This window comes from Carica papaya, chromosome 5 (assembly GCF_054855325.1).
Source record: "Carica papaya isolate Zhongbai chromosome 5, ASM5485532v1, whole genome shotgun sequence".
Lineage (NCBI taxonomy): Eukaryota > Viridiplantae > Streptophyta > Magnoliopsida > Brassicales > Caricaceae > Carica > Carica papaya.
Window position 1 is genome coordinate 6,902,732 of NC_142313.1, and position 19,494 is coordinate 6,922,225.

General features: G+C 36.4%; 2 protein-coding genes and 1 long non-coding RNA gene across 5 annotated transcripts; 1 reads left to right on the top strand and 2 right to left on the bottom strand.

The window, feature by feature from the left end:
- The first annotated feature begins 257 nt into the window (after window positions 1-257).
- Window positions 258-6,655, top strand: ANTR2 (Major facilitator superfamily protein). Of its 3 annotated transcripts, XM_022050569.2 has the most exons (12): window positions 374-676; window positions 1,804-2,180; window positions 2,253-2,387; window positions 2,502-2,609; window positions 2,845-3,000; window positions 3,349-3,564; window positions 3,750-3,959; window positions 4,481-4,618; window positions 4,914-5,015; window positions 5,684-5,749; window positions 5,944-6,028; window positions 6,127-6,655. In XM_022050569.2, the coding sequence occupies exons 1-12, from the start codon at window positions 622-624 to the stop codon at window positions 6,222-6,224; spliced, it is 1,746 nt and encodes a 581-aa protein (XP_021906261.1). In that variant the 5' UTR covers window positions 374-621; the 3' UTR covers window positions 6,225-6,655. The 3 variants fall into 3 exon arrangements, with proteins under 3 accessions (XP_021906262.1, XP_021906261.1, XP_021906260.1); XM_022050568.2 differs by having other exon boundaries at window positions 394-676; window positions 1,804-2,387; XM_022050570.2 differs by lacking the exon at window positions 3,750-3,959 and having other exon boundaries at window positions 258-676; window positions 1,804-2,387.
- Window positions 6,656-7,362: 707 nt separating this feature from the next.
- On the bottom strand, window positions 7,363-9,812 carry CYP86A8 (cytochrome P450, family 86, subfamily A, polypeptide 8). Its single transcript, XM_022050544.2, has one exon. It carries the CDS (start codon window positions 9,285-9,287, stop codon window positions 7,641-7,643), a length of 1,647 nt encoding a protein of 548 aa, XP_021906236.2. The 5' UTR covers window positions 9,288-9,812; the 3' UTR covers window positions 7,363-7,640.
- Window positions 9,813-13,846: 4,034 nt separating this feature from the next.
- LOC148253715 (uncharacterized) lies at window positions 13,847-14,221 on the bottom strand. The gene is made up of 2 exons (XR_015819025.1): window positions 14,125-14,221; window positions 13,847-13,916 (listed from the first exon to the last, which is right to left on the bottom strand). It is a non-coding gene; the product is annotated as an uncharacterized LOC148253715 (long non-coding RNA).
- Between the last annotated feature and the right edge of the window lie 5,273 nt (window positions 14,222-19,494).

Sequence of the window (19,494 nt, forward strand, 5' to 3'; positions counted from 1 at the left end):
GTTTGATATTCAACAAGTATCTCATTTTCCATGTGTCTTATTCTAAATAATTTTCAGATAATTTAAAAAAAACTAATTTCAATTTTAAAAAGTAAATTAAAAAATAAAAAATTTGCGTCACTCTATCCCTTTCCATGCTCTTTTCCGGTGGCTGTCTCGTCCCTATTCAAACCCCACGTCAGGTACGGTTCAGATTTTCCCAACTTGCTTTCCAATAATGCCCATCGCATCTCCTCTTTTTTACATTCAACAAGCCCGAAAACTCACTGTAGTTTTCCCTTACATCGAGGGGTATTTCCATTATTTTGTGGGCTTGCAATTGGGAACCTGCTCTCGGGAGGATGACATGCCACGTGTCGCCCTCTCGACCCTCCTTTCGTTTGTGTATATGAAAAACCATGGGAATTTCTTTCCCGCTTTTGAATAAAAAAATAGAAATCCACAAAAATCTCCTCTGTTTATCCTCTACTTCTCTCTCGAAGAAGGTAGCAGAGGCAGAGGACTCCCAACGGTGTTGTGTTTTCCGGGTTCGAGCTCCGTTTTCGAAAGTGTAAAATGGTGTAGTGAACTCTAACTACTGTCAGCTTCCAGTTCTTAAAAAGCTTTGCGCTAAAGCAATTAATGGCCATCGGCGGATTGATTTCGAACCGGAATTTCCGTTCGTTTATAGGCTCAGGTACTATTTTACTGTTTGCATTTCACATTAATTCTTGTTATAGTTTGGTTTGCGTGTTATTTAGTTTTTCGAGCAGAAAATTTAGCTACATTTTGAGGACTTTTATTTCTCTAGTGATTCTTCACTTGAATGTTCATTTTCTTTTTAATTTATCGGCTTTTTGATGTTTATATGTTGATTTTTTTTTTATTTGAATTATAATTCTTTAACTGGATATAGGGAAAAAAAATTTATTGCCTTATCCTTTCATGATACTGAATTATAGAATTGAGCTGCAACAAAATTGTTTGATAATATCAATAACTACAGATTGTTCAAGTTAGCAGTCAACTCATATCAGAACGATTGTTGTTGTTCCATTTATTCATTGGTTTGAATTTTTTCATTATTTTATTTCATCTTGTTTGGATTAATAAAAATAAAAGACGAATTTGGCAACCAATATGAGTAATAAATATCTTTCTCAAACCTGGAAGGATGTTTTAGTTTCATTTATTCATTTTGTTATGGCCATCTAAATCCATCTTGTTCAGATTAATAAAAGGAAAAGAAGAATTTGGCAACCAATGTGAATGATAAATATTTTCCCTCCAATCAGGACTCTTTTTCCTGCTCTCTTTCTGGTTCCATGTGGATTGTTGTGTTTCCTGTTATAACAGTTTTGCCAATTGCAATAGCGTTATGATTCATGGTGCTTGCAAATGGTCTAGTTTTCAGTTGAAACAAAATTGGTTTTTTCTTTCCCCATCAGGAGATTTGGAAAATCTACTTGGTCAGAGTAGTAAATTGGCCCATACACCTCTTGGTATGTGTAATGAATGCCACTGTGAATCTTATGCAATGATTTCACGGTGTGGCCCTACAAATTCTTTGTAAAGATGAGTCATTTGATTTGATCTATTGCTCGTATCACTCTAGTACAATTGGCCGGTCAAATGTTATGGAGAGATTTTCTGATATTTTCAGTAATGCAAGATAATACATATATCATGTAGAAAATAAGTTACTTATTCCAGAAGGTAGGGATGATTTATCAGTCAGATTCTCTTTCTCCTAGAATCGCTGATTGGCAGTTTATATCTGCACCGCATTATCATTCTTCTTTTATTAACTAACTTGATTTGCAGGTAAAGTTCATCAAAAGGAAGAAGCTCTTTCACGTCATGGATGTGAGAGATTAAGTGTCGCTGTTGCATCAAATCCACAGAGGACTATGTTCCAACGGAAGTTCTGTGGTCGGATGGCATGTAGTGGTGTTGTATCTGGACACAGATACTGCTTATTTCCCTTCGGTGCTGGCAACGCAGATGAGAAAACTGTGAAACGTGCGCAAGCTTTGCATGGTGTGTCCATGAAGTCTAGTCAAATGTGTTGCAGAAAAACTAGTAGATGCTATGAGCATTATCTTTCTCGAAGTTCCACCTCTAATTGTAGGCTTCAACCAAGTGTGAACCACAAGCTTGCTTTGAGCAATGGGCAAAGACAACCAGGTGCACATACTAAGGTGAACAGGACACGTGCATATTATAAGTCTGAGGACTATGACATAATTGAGGCAAATGTTGACTCCTTGCAGTCTTCAGATGGATCAGCTGAGGCTGTTTTAGTAGGAAATGTGCAGGAAAAATCTGCATGGTGGCAGCAGTTTCCGAAGCGGTGGGTGATTGTGCTACTCTGTTTTGCAGCATTTCTATTATGCAACATGGATCGAGTAAGTGTTCCTGTTAGTTCTTTTTATGGATGATTATCATCACAAGAAATACTTGTAAATTGCTTGCTACTGCCCTCTATTTTATGTGCTAGCTAATTTTGATGTTCACTGTAGGTAAATATGAGCATCGCAATACTTCCAATGTCGAAAGAGTTTAATTGGAACAGTGCAACAGTTGGTTTAATTCAATCCTCTTTTTTCTGGGGTTATCTACTCACACAGGTATGGCTCAAGCAAACCCAAAATATTTTAGAAATTTACAAGTGGATTTAATTCTGCATGCTTTGATCAAGCTTCTGCAGCTGGTACATGGTCCTGCAGGATTTTTTTATCTATGAGAATAAGACTTCACCATGCTTCAAATTAGATTCATGTATTTCACACGCCCCCCATTTTATAATAGATATTCTTCTAACCCTCCAATTTAACCATATCTTATTATCTTTTTGGCACACAGATTGTTGGCGGCATATGGGCAGATAAGATTGGTGGGAAGCTAGTTTTAGGATTTGGGGTCGTCTGGTGGTCAGTTGCTACAGTTTTGACACCTATTGCTGCACAAATCGGACTTCCATTTTTGCTTGTTATGCGTGCTTTTATGGGCATTGGGGAGGTTGGCATCCTGTTAAGCCTCTTTTTATTTTTTTTGGGTTATGTCCTAATAATCTATGGTTCGCTAGTTTTGACGCATTTGCTACTCAAGAACCTTTTGGATTACATATAAAAGTGGGCAGAAAAGCCATTTTGAATATTTTTGTCATCTTTCTGAAGATCATGCCAGAACTTCAAAGTTCCATAATCTGGGAAGTTAGAGATTTTATTGTTCCATTGAATTGGCAGTTTATGGCATTTTTTGCATTTCGAATGACTATGACCTGATATGCTGGGTTTTGTTTGTGTATTTGTCTATTTCATTTCACATTTTTGTCCTGGCTTAAAAATGTGATGTACTTTCTTTCAGGGTGTCGCCATGCCTGCTATGAATAACATACTCTCTAAGTGGATTCCTGTATCTGAAAGAAGCAGATCACTTTCACTAGTATATAGTGGCATGCATCTTGGTTCTGTTACTGGCTTGGCTGCCTCTCCCATTCTAATCCACAAGTTTGGGTGGCCATCGGTCTTCTACTCTTTTGGTTCTCTTGGAAGCATTTGGTTTGCATTATGGCTGTTAAAAGTATGTTGTTTCTTCTTGTATCTAGTTTTTTAAGGACACATAATCTTTTATTCTTACAAAATAAACTTCAGTTTTCAGCTTAATTCTGTAGAAAAAGAGATCAACTGGATGTAGTCTGCACTTTACAGATTCCATTAAATCTAACTCCATTAATTTTTCTCCCTTTTTGATTGACTTCTTGCTAGGCCCATAGTTCACCTAAAGAAGACCCAGAGCTTAGTGCAGAAGAGAAAAAACTAATCTTAGGTGGCGGAACTTCAAAGGAACCTGTTACAGTCATTCCTTGGAAATTAATATTATCAAAAGCACCTGTCTGGGCCCTTATAATCTCTCATTTTTGCCATAATTGGGGAACTTTTATACTTTTGACCTGGATGCCGACATATTACAATCAGGTAGTTGAACCCTCATGGGCCTGATTATATATGTTGAAGTGGAACATTGACCTGCATAGAAGAATGAAATCTTCACTTGCATCTTTAGAAGTACATAGTCCTTCGCCTGGTTTCGTGTCTATTGTAAATACAATATGTTGTTTCAGATCTGTTGTTGCTTGCAAGTGGCTAGTTTTCTTTCATAGATGCAGCACTGTTTACCTCTTACTGCCAGTTAATTTGGAGCTACATTGCTATGAAATGCTTCTGAAGATTCCATTTAGATGAAGAGTTCAGCAAAAGCTTTCAGTAGACTTAGTTTGCAAAGAATATGCAGAAAAAAATTGTTGGCATGCATTTGAGGTTTTATATTCAATTGTGCAAGGATTAAAGGTAACCTAGTATGACATTAACTTGTGTAATATTCAAAATAATTATAGGATAACCCAGTACTAGATGCAAATTTTTGCTTTTTTTCTTTTTCTACTTTCCTCGTGATGCATACTTAAATAACAGCAATCTCATAAAATTGATATTCCCAGGTTTTGAAGTTCAACCTCACCGAATCAGGTCTACTCTGTGTCTTGCCTTGGTTGACCATGGCTGTTTTTGCGAATATTGGAGGTTGGATAGCAGACAGTCTTGTAAGCAGAGGTCTTTCAATAACAGCAGTTCGTAAGGCAAGAACTGATATCACTGCTTGACAGCACTGTTTATTTTTGCATTTAATCGTTAATTACATCAGATTTTGGTTTTCTAGGAATATTGTTAATTTGCAAATATAGATATTGTCCCTAATTCTAGCTTACTAAATAATAAAGTAACATTCTGTGCCCAGGAAGACAAACAAACCCCTGGATGGAATTCTTGTTAATTTCGTTCGAGATAAAAACGAATAGATATAAAGTGGTTAAGTACTAATCTTGATAGCCCCTAATAGTCAGTCATATTTATGGTTTCCTCTTAATATTGCAGATCATGCAATCAATCGGGTTTTTGGGCCCAGCTTTCTTTCTTTCACAGTTGAGCCATGTCAGGACTCCTGCTATGGCAGTGCTATGCATGGCATGCAGTCAGGTATTCTTGTTCAATTTGATTTAAGTGAAGATTATATTTGTTTCCGCCACATTAATTTGATACTTGTATAGGTGAATATTCAATGATAATAAAAATTTTGCATTGGAATATCATGTATCTAATATTAATTGTATAAATATAAAGAAAACGGCAGTTAAAAAGATTGCATTTTATTGTAGTAACATGCTTGGGTTATATGCCAGTTTATTTTTTTAATATATTTTTAGTGTAAATATTTTAATTTTTTTAAAGATATAACTGAATTTAAAAGATACATTACAAACATGTCTGCTATTATATTTCATAAATTGCAAATAACGGAAAGTGATTATAAATGCAAAGAATGATATAATGTTATTACCATTAAAAACCTAGTATCCTGAAAAAGGAAGCAACAACATCTTAATTTCAAATCAAATATTCCTGCCTAAGAGTACAAGTTTTAAGTGGCATTCACTTTTAACAGCTAAAATTTAGTGCTTTGTAGTGTAGCCACCACAATAGACTTGAGTATCCTAGATCTTGTTACAATCTAATCATGTATAAATGCTGCCTGCAAAAAACTAGATGCTGCTTTTTGCTATAACTTAAGACTTAGGATGTAATTATTCTGACTCTTTTCTGAACTTGATAAAGAATTTCTGTTAAACATGGTTTTTTGTTGACAGGGATCTGATGCATTCTCACAATCCGGTCTTTATTCCAATCACCAAGATATCGGCCCACGTTATGCTGTGAGTGATTGTCATCTATATTACTTCAATTTTAAAAGATTTTTGCTACAGGGACATAATAAATGACAAATTTTGAATAGTTCCTCTACCATAATATAAAACTATACCAAATTCAGAAACTTTTCCCAGATGTCCTTTAATTTTTAGTCTTGTTAACCTGTTTCTGAAATGAGATTCTAAAATACCAATGACAGGGAGTTTTGCTAGGATTATCAAATACAGCAGGTGTGCTTGCTGGTGTCTTTGGTACAGCTGCAACAGGCTATATACTCCAAAGAGGTATGGCAAGACGAAATCATGCTGCAGTGGTATTTGCGACTTGAGATTCTTTTTCTTGTTTTCCTGCTTTCATCACTTAAAATTACAAAACTCTCCAGGTTCTTGGGATGACGTGTTCAAAGTGGCGGTTGTGTTATATATTATAGGCACGTTAATCTGGAATTTGTTTTCCACTGGAGAGAAAGTCCTCGACTAGAAAAGTGCAGGAATACAAGGGAAGAAATGCAGTTGGCCTACTAATCCAAAAACAGAGCAAATTATAATGGAAGGAGTATCACGGAGCCACGTGGGTGTGTATATATATATATATATATATGAGCTACACATGTCGAGGGTGAAATTTGGAACCCTGCTGAAAATGGCTAAGATGCCACCATTGAAGTTTTTCGACAACTTGTCAGGGCCTTTAATTTGCTCCCAACAACTTTTCAAGAAAATTTCTTACAGGTTCTGCTGTTCATTTCATTTTACATGTTTCAGTAGTACTCGGGTGGGTAATTTGCAACCTAGAAGACTTGCCTTTCCCCCCTCTAGTGCTGCAAGTGTATGCTCTCCCTCTACCAAAATTGCAAACAAAACTCTGGTATCTTAATTTACGTGAATGTGATTATAAGTTCGAGCTCATAATGTGACTACTAAATTTTTTTATTGTTAGTTGTTGATTTTTGAAAAATAATGTTTGAAAATCATGGGATAGCTGTTTAAAACTGGTATTTGCACTTTAATTTTAAGACAACAGTAACCTGAATTTATTTGGAGGTTAGAGTATCTCTGCTCCTGTCATTATAACACCTGGCGGCCAGTTGTACTGGTTAGGCCGCTGGCCACATTTTTGCATATATGTTACTGGATAATCTTGCGTCAATGTGGAAATCTTATCCCTTAAATAACTAAGAGACCTTTTTATCACGTGCACGGTAAACTTTATCATACTAAATATGTGGTAGCTTGCATAGCATGTGCTATTTTCTGGTCACATTGAAGATTATAGTAAAGTTGGGTTAGGGGTAAAAGCAATAGCCTATTGTTAACAATTTTGTCAAGTGTCATTTGTGTTAATGTAAAATCTAATATGTGCAATGTTGGTTGGTTGTCTTTTGTGGATTTCTTTAAGAAACCTCTTCATTTATCTAAAGCCATTTTAAATTTCTCTCTTCACTTTCTACAAGAAATTCTTTGTATGTTAAATTGCCCAAGTCACTCTCAGTCTCATTCATCCTCCCAACAAGCAATCTCAATCTCACTGATTACCCTGTAAGTAAATCATTTTAATTAATTAATGGACAAAACAATATTATATATATCCTCATTTAAGCGGGGTGCCCAAGTGAGAATCACTGTCAAGGAGTTGACCCAGTTTTATTGAAACAGACTATAGAAGCGAAAATATATGATAACATAAAAGAATTCTATAAAAGCTCAGATATTGCTTACAAGAAAACCACGGGAGTATAATATATCCCTCACTCTCTCTCTGCCATGAATTACGAATATAATTGGTAAATATTCCAACGCGCTTCTCGCGTGAGTGTGCCCCCCCTACCACCCCCCGCCTTAAATATACACACACGAAATCCACCAACACCCTTAAACTACCCCTCCTCTCTGCCTCTTACTCTTCTGTCCCGATGGCACCAACAACATCGTTGACGCCGTTAAACACATCGTTACTAACGCCATGCGACTGTCCGTCTCTCTCCTTCAAAACAATCGCCACAATATCCTCAAGATCTCTCTTCTCCACATTGACCATAAGCCCGTATTTCATGAAAAGAGTCAACGACATCTTCTGCTCCACTCTGTAACCCGGCGCCAACGTCAGCCTGTGCCTCAGCAGCACCGCCGCTGCCACCGACTTCATTTGCAGATACGCCAAGTCCTTCCCCAAACATATCCTAGGGCCCGCATTGAACGCTACGAACCTGTACTGATCGTGATTGATGAACTTCCCGCCGTCCGATGACAGCCACCTCTCTGGACGGAACTCCAGGTAATCATCTCCCCAAGTCGACCTCATCCTCCCCGTCGCGTATATCGAGTAAGTTATTGACGAGCCCGCCGGCACAAATGTTCCGTCCGGCAACACGTCGTCTTTAACAACGTGCTTCGAGTCCTGTGGCACCGACGGATACAGCCTCAGTGTCTCCGATAATGCCGCCTTCAGGTAAACCAAACGGTCAATTTCCTCAAATCCTAACGGCTCATCCACCCACGCTGACGTGTCTCTGCCACGTGTCTCAATCAGGACCGCGCATATCTCGTGTAGAATTTTGTTGTCCACCCTTGGATGCTGAGTGATTAGCCAGAAGAACCAGCTAAGTGCCACGGATGACGTGTCACGTCCAGCTAGGATAAAGTTGAGTGCCACATGTTGCAAAAAGGAATCGGAGTATTCCTTCTTTTTCTTCATGAACCTTGAGAGGAGATCGTCGTGGGGGTTCCCGTCTTTCTGCTGACTCAGCAGCTCTTCCTTACGCGTACTGATGACGTCAGACAAGTACTCGTCGATGTGAGCCAGGCTTCGGCTCAGGCTAACTTCCATTCCAAGGCCAAGCCATTTTTTGATCTTCCATAACACTTCGGGTAGAATAAATCGCTGGAGGGAAGCTTCGGTGGCGCGGTCAAAAGCCGTTGCAAATCCGTTTTCCGGTAACCCCGGCGCGCAGGTTTGTGGGTCTTTACCGAAAGCCAAGCCGCATATATTATCAAATGTGAGACGAAGCAGCAAGTCCTGCAGATCCACCGGCTCGGCTTTACGCTGAGCCGTTTCCAAAATGGGGCAGAACCTCAGCTTGATTGCTCGGCTCACCCATCGAGCCATGGCTTGGCGCAGAGTCCTGGTGGTGAACTCAAGTGCAGCAGTTTTCCGCTGGAAACGCCATGTATCGCCGTCGGAGTTGAATATCCCCTGGCCGAGCAGGTCATGGAAGACGCCCTGCCAAGTCGGGCCCTTCGGGTAATTATCGAATCGGACCTTGAGAATATGCTCCACGTTCCTCGGGTCACACGTGACAGTCACGAGACCTTGCTTCCTGGCCAAGAATGGAATAGCGCAGATACAGGTCTGGTAGGTGCCACCGCAGGCGCGGAGATTATCGCAGATCCAGTCGTGCATGCGATCACAGTTCTCGATCAAGCCCGGAAGACTGCCGAGTAAGGGCCAGACACGTGGACCCCTTAGGGACCGCGAGATGAATGTGAACCATAGTAGGTAAGCTGTGACTGCTGCTAAAAGCAACAAAGCAGTTGATATCTCCATGATGCTGATTTAGTCTTTTTTTTTTTCCAGGAAAATGTTTGCTCTAGGAGGTAAAATAGAAAATACAGATTACCCTTTGGAAAAAATGGCAACTTGGGCAAGAAGGTGAGCTAAAAGTTGTGGTTTTTGCAGAGGAAAAACGAGAGGTGAAGAATGGGTTTTAGCTAAAAAGCATATACATTGTGGGGAATGAAATGAAGTGAGTGATAGAAGAAAGACAGAGTATATATATACACATAGAGAGAAAGAGAAAGAGGAAGAACTAGAGATGAGAAGGTGATGTAGATGTGTATTAAGCTATGTAGTACTAAAGTGTTAAAGTGAAGTGGGTAAATTGATAGGTGAAATGATAATGAGAAGGAGTTAATAAGGGTAGAGGTAGCTAGCCAGACTGGGCATGAATGGAACCTCTCTGTTTCTTTTTTCTATTTTTCTGATTTTCCCAATAATCATATGCCCCTCCATTAATGCTGCATGAGAGAGGTCGTTGAAACTTTTAAAAAGCCAAGAACAGCAATGGCCTCTGGTATATACATATAGTTTTCCTTTCCCTCCTCTGTATGGCAAATAAACCTAATCTCTCTCTCTCTCTCTCTCTCTCTCCTTTTCTCTTCTCTACGATCTGCACCTAATTCTGCAGCAAAGAGAAAGCGGTGTTTACTTCAAGCATTCAATGAAGAGAATTGAATGAGTTTGGTTGAGAAGGCAAGACCCACACTCTTTTTTAAGAGTGGCAGGGGGGAAAAAGAAAACCAAATGGGTCCTCTACAATATATATACATACATAATCTGTTATGTACGTATATATAATTACAAAGAGTGGTTCCGTTTTGTGTATGTACAAGAAATGATAATTTCCTTCGATATATAAAAGAAAATTGGGCTGGGCATGGGGGCTTTGGTTATGGTTGGTTGAGCAACTCAACCAACAGTTTATAGTCTTTACTTACGTTAACATTTATAATAATACATTAATAGTTCAGATTTTCTTCTTCTTCTCCTAGCACAGGGTAAGCACTCAAAATACATATTTATATATGTATATACATATACACACACACTAGAGGGTGTTGACTTTCCTCCTTAAATTGTTCTGATGGTAAGCAGTAGTAATTGGGGTGGGTTAATTGTAGAAAAGGTCAACCCTGTAGATTTTGGCATTTGGCACGAACATGAATGCATTTGCTTTCCGATCTTTACACTCGCCACTTATTATTTTAATTTTTTATATCTCATGAAAATATTTCCTCATTTCTATTTTTTTTATTATTACATATTTTTGTATATTACATATGAATAAAAATAATTTTTTATAAAATATTATGGAATAGTCTTGTATTGTTCCACTGTTCTTGTTTTTTTTTTCTTTTCCAATTTTACTCATTAGTCAGTTTTGCTTCAGTACATTTTAATCATTTGTAAAAAATTATTAATTTTTTTTACCGAGAAATATTATATAAATACTATTAGTACATTTTAAATTAAAATTTTATAAAATTTTAATAAGTACTTACAATTTTTATTTCACTTATGCTCTCGTAACATCTTATAATCATATGATCTCGATTAAATTAGTTTGTAGTATTAACACATATATTTGATGTTACCATAAGGTATAAAATCTTATAAATTTAGAGATACCTAAGTAGCTTTTAATTAACCTCAACCTTTTTCATTAATAATTTGAAAATATTCGAAATTGCAAATTATTTTTTAACAACTCACTTAATGGAGATTATTTTTACTTTAATATCATCACAAAAATTAAATTATATAATTTATAGGTGTATGTATCAACCAACCTAGTGATGAGTATGTGTTAAATGTCAGACTGAGTTTTCAACAAAAATACGGATTACTATAAATTAGTAAGAAGATCATTATCAACTATTTGGGAAGCCATTAATTTTCGGCCATATGATTTTGATTATCATCGTTGACTTGTTTCTAATTCAATCAATGCATTTTTTTCTGCCACCGTTTTCTGTTGGCCTGTTATTGCTACTAATTAATTCACTAAAATATACATATATATATATATATAGATACACATATTTTTTTTATACACATAAACACAATAAACTTATTAAAACGAAATTTAATTTGATTACTACAATATAATTATACTAACATAAATTTTTAATTTTATTAAATTAAATATTATAAATCAATTATTATTAATTCATAATATATCTATATAAAAAAACATTCTTTGCAACAATTAAATTCATAATTTTTAATATTAATAAACATATTAATTAAATAATATACTATATTATTTTTTTTTATGAAACTACAAACTATATATCTATAATATAGAGTAGTACTCGGAGTATAATAGTTAATGATATATTTTTACTTTGTCAATAATAATTGAATTATTTTTGAGTCTCCCCTTAATTACTAAAAAAATAAATTTTTTTTAGTAAACGTGTATATGATTTTAATACAGTGGCAGGTGTATCTATATCTGCACGTAAAATTTACATTCATGAGTCTGAATTATAAATTTGTATAAAAATAATTAATAAATATAAATTTAATTATAAATAATATATAAAAAATTGAATTAATTGTAGGCCACCAACCAAAGCAGCGCATCACGTGGTCACGCAATTGAATTGAAATCCTTTGGGTCACTCCAGCTGTTTCTTTTGACATTTTTCCTCATTCCTCGTCACTCATTAAATACCATCTTTATTTTTATTTTTATTTTTATTATTTTTTAAAAAATCTTAAGATATTCTTCAACTTTTTTTTTTATAGTAAATTTCAGTTTGGTTTTTTGTGACTTAAAATTTTTTATTTTATTTTTTTTTTCTGTATTTAGATTTTAAGGTGGTGAACCTTAAAAAATTATATTTAATATCTTAATTTTTTTTTAAAAAAATATGGAACCAAAATTTGTCAAATTAAAATTTCCCTTTTTGTTATTATGTAAACTAACTTTGATCTACAAATTTTAGAAGACATTTTCTCATACGCAATTAATTGAAACTTTGACAAGAGTTTAATACGAGTTGGTTACAAGTTCAACAAGTAATTAATATAATCTTCTAAAAACTACTTCGGAGTTTGAAGAGATATTTCAATAAGTAATTAATTGGTTGAATTGGCTCAAGAATTTGTAAAATTAAATATAAAAATCGGCGACAAAATTACTTAATTTATATTAAAAATATACAAATGTTAAAGAAAACTATCATTCTACTCGCAACCCTCTTATGGATCAGATTTTGGATCCTGATCTTTTTGATCTGAAATGGTTAAATAATGGATGAGATATACTAGTCCAGTAAGAATATCACACTATATCACTGACACAGAAATGAAGGTTGGTAAAAAATCAAAACAACTAATTGAACACTTAATTTAAACTAATACATTTATTAAAAATAAAAGCATTTACCATCCACTTACCGCAACGAAGTTTATAAAAGTAATCTATAGAGACAATAATATAGTACTTATCATGATTTCATATGCAATTAGTAACAGACACACATTATAAATCCATATTCAATAAATCAAACAACAATCTTTCTTTTTATCGGCCTGTTGGTATCTATGAGAGTTCATTGGGATGTCCCCGCTACGAGTGAACCATTTCCTTCAACATTCTCAATTTAAGGGCCGTTCTCATACCCCGTTCAGTATGAGTGTGAAACGAGCTGTACCCATATTCCGTCCGGTATGAGCGTCAAATTACCAAGTCTCGATACTCTGTTCGATATGAGCGTCAAATTACCAAGTCTCGATACCCTGTCTGGTATGAGACAACGTTCACGGTAGGATTTCCTATTGTACCCAGTCTGTCCACCATCTCCCAGAATATACAGTAAGGCTTTCGTTTCATCCATTCACTTAATTACACAATTTTTTTATTTTTCTTTAGTCTCCATTTTCCAAATCAACCACAATCACATAAACAAACAAACATCCATCAGGGAATGCAATCATCTCTCAGTTTTTCAATTTAACAGTAGTCATATAAGGCAGCAATACATGCATTCAAATCATAAAATTATTAAATCAGATACTATCATGCATTTAGACTGTAAAATAAATCAACAGAAATCAACAGAGAATAATTTTCAATTATGGCTCCATTAGTAACAGGTAATTAATTATAGATATTTTTTAAGTTTCACAAAATACCGTATTATTTAAAATTAAACTTCAATTCCATAACAGATGATAGGGTGAAGGATTCTTACTCAATTTGGTGCCCGAAAAGCTAAGATATTTACTGCACATATAGGCAATTTTCAGATTTTTTGAATTTTTCTTCGGGAATTAAAACTCACTATAAGTACCTACAAATATCTCAAACAAATCCAAAATTAGTCTCAGGGCCCACTTTGGCCAATTTCAGAATTCCAGCACGGCGGCTTTGCTGTGCTCCGGCGACGGTGCCGTCGCCCGCGATGGTGGTCCACCTCGGGTCGACTGTTTTTGGCCTTTTTTAGTCAGATTCAGCCGATTTTGCATCATTTTTTGCTAGAAAACATGTTAAGATGTCTCGGTTGGCCGAAAAAATACAAAAAATCAAAACTCACCGGCGGCGGAGCTCTCCGGTGCGGCGGCTCCTCTGGCTCACGTTGCGGTTGGGTGTTTTGCTCTAGTCACCTGTAGATAAGGAAACGGTGATTATAACGGTAGAAAAATTACGCAGAACATAAATCGAGAAAGACCTCATTGGAGGCATTTTGTGAATTCCCCACGGCGGCACCGCCAGGCTTTGTCCATATTTTCGGGCTAATCGACCGGTCCTTTTACTCCGATTTGGCCATGAGTGTGTTTAAAATTAAATTCTGAGCAAGAAAAAAATTTTCACCTCTTTTGGCAGTCGGAAAGGGCTCCAGCGCAGCGGCAGGTGGCAGCGGTCTCCTTCCCGGCGGCTAGGTCTTCTTCTCCAGCGATGGGGTCTAGCAGCTAGGGTTAGGATTTGGTGTAGATGGGGGTTATTTATATCCGTCCGCTTTTGATCTGGGCCGTCTATTGCGTTTGATCTGTATCGTTCGATCGCGATTAAATAGGAAGTAAATCTGGGTCGTTAATTATGATCCAATCTGGATCGTTCATCGCAATTCAATCTAGACCATCCGATCGCGTTCAAATCTGACTGTCCAATCCTGTTTGGGGAGGGAGTGAATCTGAGCCGTTCGTGCGCGAGAGAACGGATCTGAGCCGTTCGATCCCTGGCACGCGGATCGCCCGTGTGGCCTCTAGCATGGCACTGCGTCAGCGTTCCCTGCCACGTGGCACGTCCTAATTCGTCAGGACTGCTGACCAGGCATCCTACTTGGCAAAACTTCTCTAAATTGCATTTTAACATTCGGTTTTCGATTTTTCTTTCAAAAATATCCCTAAAACCTAAATTTTTGCCCATTTTTCCAAAATTATTTTCAATTTAATTCTCAATCAATTTTACTTTATTTTTACTCTAAATTAAAATTAAAAAATTAAAAAATTAAGAAATTATATTTATAATTAAATTCTAGATTATATTAAAAAATTAATTTAGGGTGTTACATATTTCAATAAGTATTGGTTGAATTGGCTCAAAAATTTGTAAAATTAAATATAAAAATTGGCAATAAAATTACTCAATTTATATTAAAAATATACAAATGTTAAAGAATACATATACATATCATATAATATAAATTTACAAAAAAAAAGTTAAGAAAATAAAAATATTAAAATGATCAAATTGTTAGAAATTTTCTTTTTTTAAAAAAAATTAAAGGTGTAATACCCGGACTCGAAAATCGGCTAGGGATGATTTTTTTTTATTTTAAAAATATATATTAATGAATAATTTTAGTTATTTTAATTTCACTTTTATTGAATTTTTTGAGAAAAATGAATTAGAGACAAAATTGAAAGCAATTTTAAAAAAGTAGGTGAAATTTTGAATTCAGGAGGTCTTTTTGAAAGAAAAATTAAAAATAAGAGGTTAAAATATAAAAAAACAAGTTCGACCACATAGTACAACCCAATCAACAACCCTGACGAACTGGAGCACGTTGTGTGGCAACCCTGCTGATATCGGCACCACGTGAGCGATCCGCGTGTCCAACGATCCGACGACCCAAATCTCATCTCGCAGGCATAAACGGTTCAAATGCGTTCTCTCTTTAGATGCGATCAGACGGACAAGATGGATTGTGATGGACGGCTCAGATTCGCCCATGCCATCAGCCTAAATGAAAAACCATCGAACAGTCCTCCTCGCTCCATGTTGATGAAAATGGACGGCTTAGACCGAAGAGGAGAGGGTAAAATTTAAAATCGGTATCCAAAATTCATTCCACCGGAGAAAAAGAACCAGAAGCTGCAGAAAAAGACCTGCCCTCAGCCGCCGCTATACCGAAGCCACCGCCGACCGTCATAAAAGGTAAAATTTTCTCCTTTCCGCTCGGAATTCGATTCCGAGTCTTCCTGCAACCATATCAGAGCAAAAGAGACCACAAGTGAGCCAAAAATTATGGGCAAAGCCCGACAGAGCTACCATAGCCAAAACCGTAAAACCCTTCCTATGAGCCCATTTCTGTTTTCCGATTCACATGATTCTTTGACTATTTTATTCACCATCCATTTTTGTGCAGGATAGTCGAAGAAGAAACCCCAGCCGCGAAAGAGAACTGGTGGAGCCACTGCACTTGGAGACTCCCTTGTTGCCGATAGGTTCGGTTTTTTTCAGTTTTTCTAGCCAACCGATACTTCTTAACGTATTTTTTTACAGGATTTTTTTGGGGTTCCTAACGTGCCGGAACCCTAAAATTAGATGAAAAAGGTTTTCGACACCGATTTTGAGATTTTGAGGTATTTTTGGGTATGTAACGAGTATTTTGATTTTCGTAGAAAAAATTCAGGAAACTCAAGCCCTGTTAGGAGGCGTAATGAGTAGTACAACGTTTCGAAACATCGATCCAGGTAAGAATTCCTCACACTATTCTCTGTTACGGTAAATTGAGGATTAATAATCGATAATTTTGTATTTTCTAAAAATTAAAAAAATTCTAAAAATAATTACAAGTCACTAGTGGATGTGGAATCAGTTAGTTTATATTTGTCCTGATTCCTTATTTATTTTTTTGCACTGCTTAAATTGCTCACTATTATATTATGTGTATTAAATTGAAAGTCTTGATGGTCTTCTCGATTATTTGGTTAATTCGGTTCCTCCTGCATTGTTTATTTGATTATCTGGTTACTTGGTTATTTGGTTATATTAAACTATATCGTTCACTTAGATGTCGTTTAGATAATCTGTGAATATATAATGAGATGTTGGTATGTGTTTGGTGGCTATTTGCATATGAGAATCTATATAAATAAAAACTTATTGGGTATCTTGGAAAATGGTGGACAGACCCGGTATATAGGAAACCCGACCGTGAACATTACCTTAGTTGGACGGAGCTAAGAAGTCCAATACCGGAAGGATTTTGGGAGATATGGTTCACCCTCATATCGGACGAGGTATCGAGACGATGATATTTTTGGCGCCTATTATTAGACAGGGTATAAGGACGGTCGGGTTATTTGTCAAATCTAGATATTAGGTTCACGAGTAGAGGGATATCCCTATGGATCCAAGGGGTCCCAATAAGAAGGAATAATTACTAATTTTATGGACGAAATTAAAATATCATTTGGTTATTTGTCTTCATAGGTTGTTTTCGGAAAAATCTGTAATGATAAGTATGAAATAAATCGTTTTAGAGTTAAATATATTTACTTAAATCAAGGGCTTCATTAGTTGATTTGTAATTTTTACCAATTTTTAATTTTTTGTATCAATGATTAGTGTGATATTCTTATTGGGATACTGTTGCTCATCATTTTATTAACCATTTCAGATCAAGAAAACTAAGATCCAGATCTCGATCAGCAAGAGAGTTATAAGTAGTTCACCTCCTGGACTCCCTTCAAGTGCTAGTGGAGGTTAATCCATAGAATATCTATTTATTTGTCTTAATTATCGTTTATCTTTTTTTATGAATCAATGTAGAATGATCATTCCCACAACTCTATTGGGAATTCCAATTTACTGTGTAAGAAATGTAAACCTTAACTTTATTATTCACTTTTGCATTTAGATAATAAATTATTTTCTTTGAGTTATGGGCTTTTACAATTGGTATCAGAGCCGTGTTTCTCGGAACCATTCCTTACATAAAGACTTATAAATACCAAATACAAACTATCACTCAATTTTTTTTTTTTTATAAAATACAGGTATAAAGATATGAGGATAAGAAGACCCTCACTAAACTGAGGAGCCCAAGATGGTTCGCTTCGGGAGATTGTTAATCGACTCTTTGAGATCCTGGAGAGACTTATCTCTACCCAGCAGGCTTAGAAGGAAAGGAGAGAGCTGTCTGACTCTCTTCCACTGCCACTGTTTGAGCCACCCTTATAGTAGGAAGATCCGGAGCCACCCTGGTACAACCCTGTTCTTCCACTGCATCATCTGAAACTACCACAGTACAATTCGGTGCCTCCATTGTATTATCCGACACTACCACAAGGTCACCCAGTCCCTCCCCAGCATAATCTACTCTCTCCTTAGCATAATTTAGTCTCTCTTTCACGGGACCTAGTTCCACCCATAATGGATCCAAGCTATATTAAAATATAAGAAAGACTAAACCCATCTACTTTTGTCGGGGCATCCTCTTTTGAAGATGCTGGGTATTGATTAGTTGAGACAAAAAAGGCATTCGCGACTCTTAGGGTGGTTCATGAACAGAAAGTTGTATTTACCACCTACATACTCGTGGGATAGACATGTCACTACTGGCAGCTCAAGCAGGCCACTCTGCCCATTTCAGTCACTTGAGAATAGTTCCTAATGGCCTTCAATGCAGAGTACCTCTTAGAATACTTTTAGTATTTGAAAGAAATGGAGTTTGCACACCTAGTTTATGGTGATATGACTGTGTCAGAGTATGCCCAAAAGTTCTTAGAGTTCGGTCGGTATTCCCCCGAGAGTATGATGGACGAAGGCAGGAAGGTAAGGAAGTTCGAGATAGGCTTCCATCTTGAGATCAGACAACAGTTGTACGTATTTGAGCTCAGCACCTACTTAGCCGTTATGGCTAAGGCACAGTTAGTATAGAGAAACCTTTGTATCTTCCCTACAGTAGTGGAAAATCCCAGACCTCTAGTTTCACACCATATACTAGCACCCACTGTATCGGTTCAGCAGAACAAGAGGGCTAGCCTAGTGACTCAAGCTCCTCCTCACGCTCCAGCAATAGGATGCGGTAGAACATTTCAGCACTATAGCAAGGACATAGGGACAAACCCTACTATCGTATCAATAATACCTGCTGCATATGTGGGAATGTCCAACACTACAGGAGAGAGTACCCGCGAAATCAGAATCAAGCCATACCTCCTATCTAGGACAAAGCTTACAACCTTACCCAGCATGATGTTGAAGCCAGCTTGGATGTGATACATGGTACGTACATTATCTGTAATTACTTTGCACATGTTTTGATTGATATTTGGGCTTCACGTTCATTTGTCTCAAATAGTTTTGCACAAAACTTGAATGTATTACCTGAGAAACTTGATTCTGTGCTGTTTGTGTATACTCCTAAAAGTAAAACACTACTAGATGAGGTTATATACAAAGCTTGTATAAAAGACAAAGCATATAGAAAACTAAATGTGAATCTGATAGAGATTGACACGAGGGACTTTGATGTAATTTTGGTAATGAACTAATTAGCGGCGTATCACGCCACTATAAATTATTTTAATAATAAACTTGTATTCAACCCTCCTAATGAAGAATTATTTACATGTTAATAAAATTATTAAATATTATTCTCTCATGGCAATTTCCTTATTACATACTGTTTTAACTCGATTGTCTTCTCTAAATTAGGCAAATATAAGAAAAAATTTTGCATTCAAGAGATCCCAGTAGTCCAAGTGGGTTCATCTGATACAGTGTGTCCCTTTGGGGTACTGAAGTCACATTTGCAAAGAAAGGGGATGGAATATTAAGATTATATATTGACTATAGGGGGATTAAACAGAGTCACGATCAAGAACAAGTACCTCATCCCCAGAATTGATGACGTTTTTGACCAGTTTTAGGGTGCTAAAGTTTCCTTTAAAATAAACTTACATTCGGGTTACCATCAGGTAAAGATTAGGGCAGAGGACATTTTCAAGA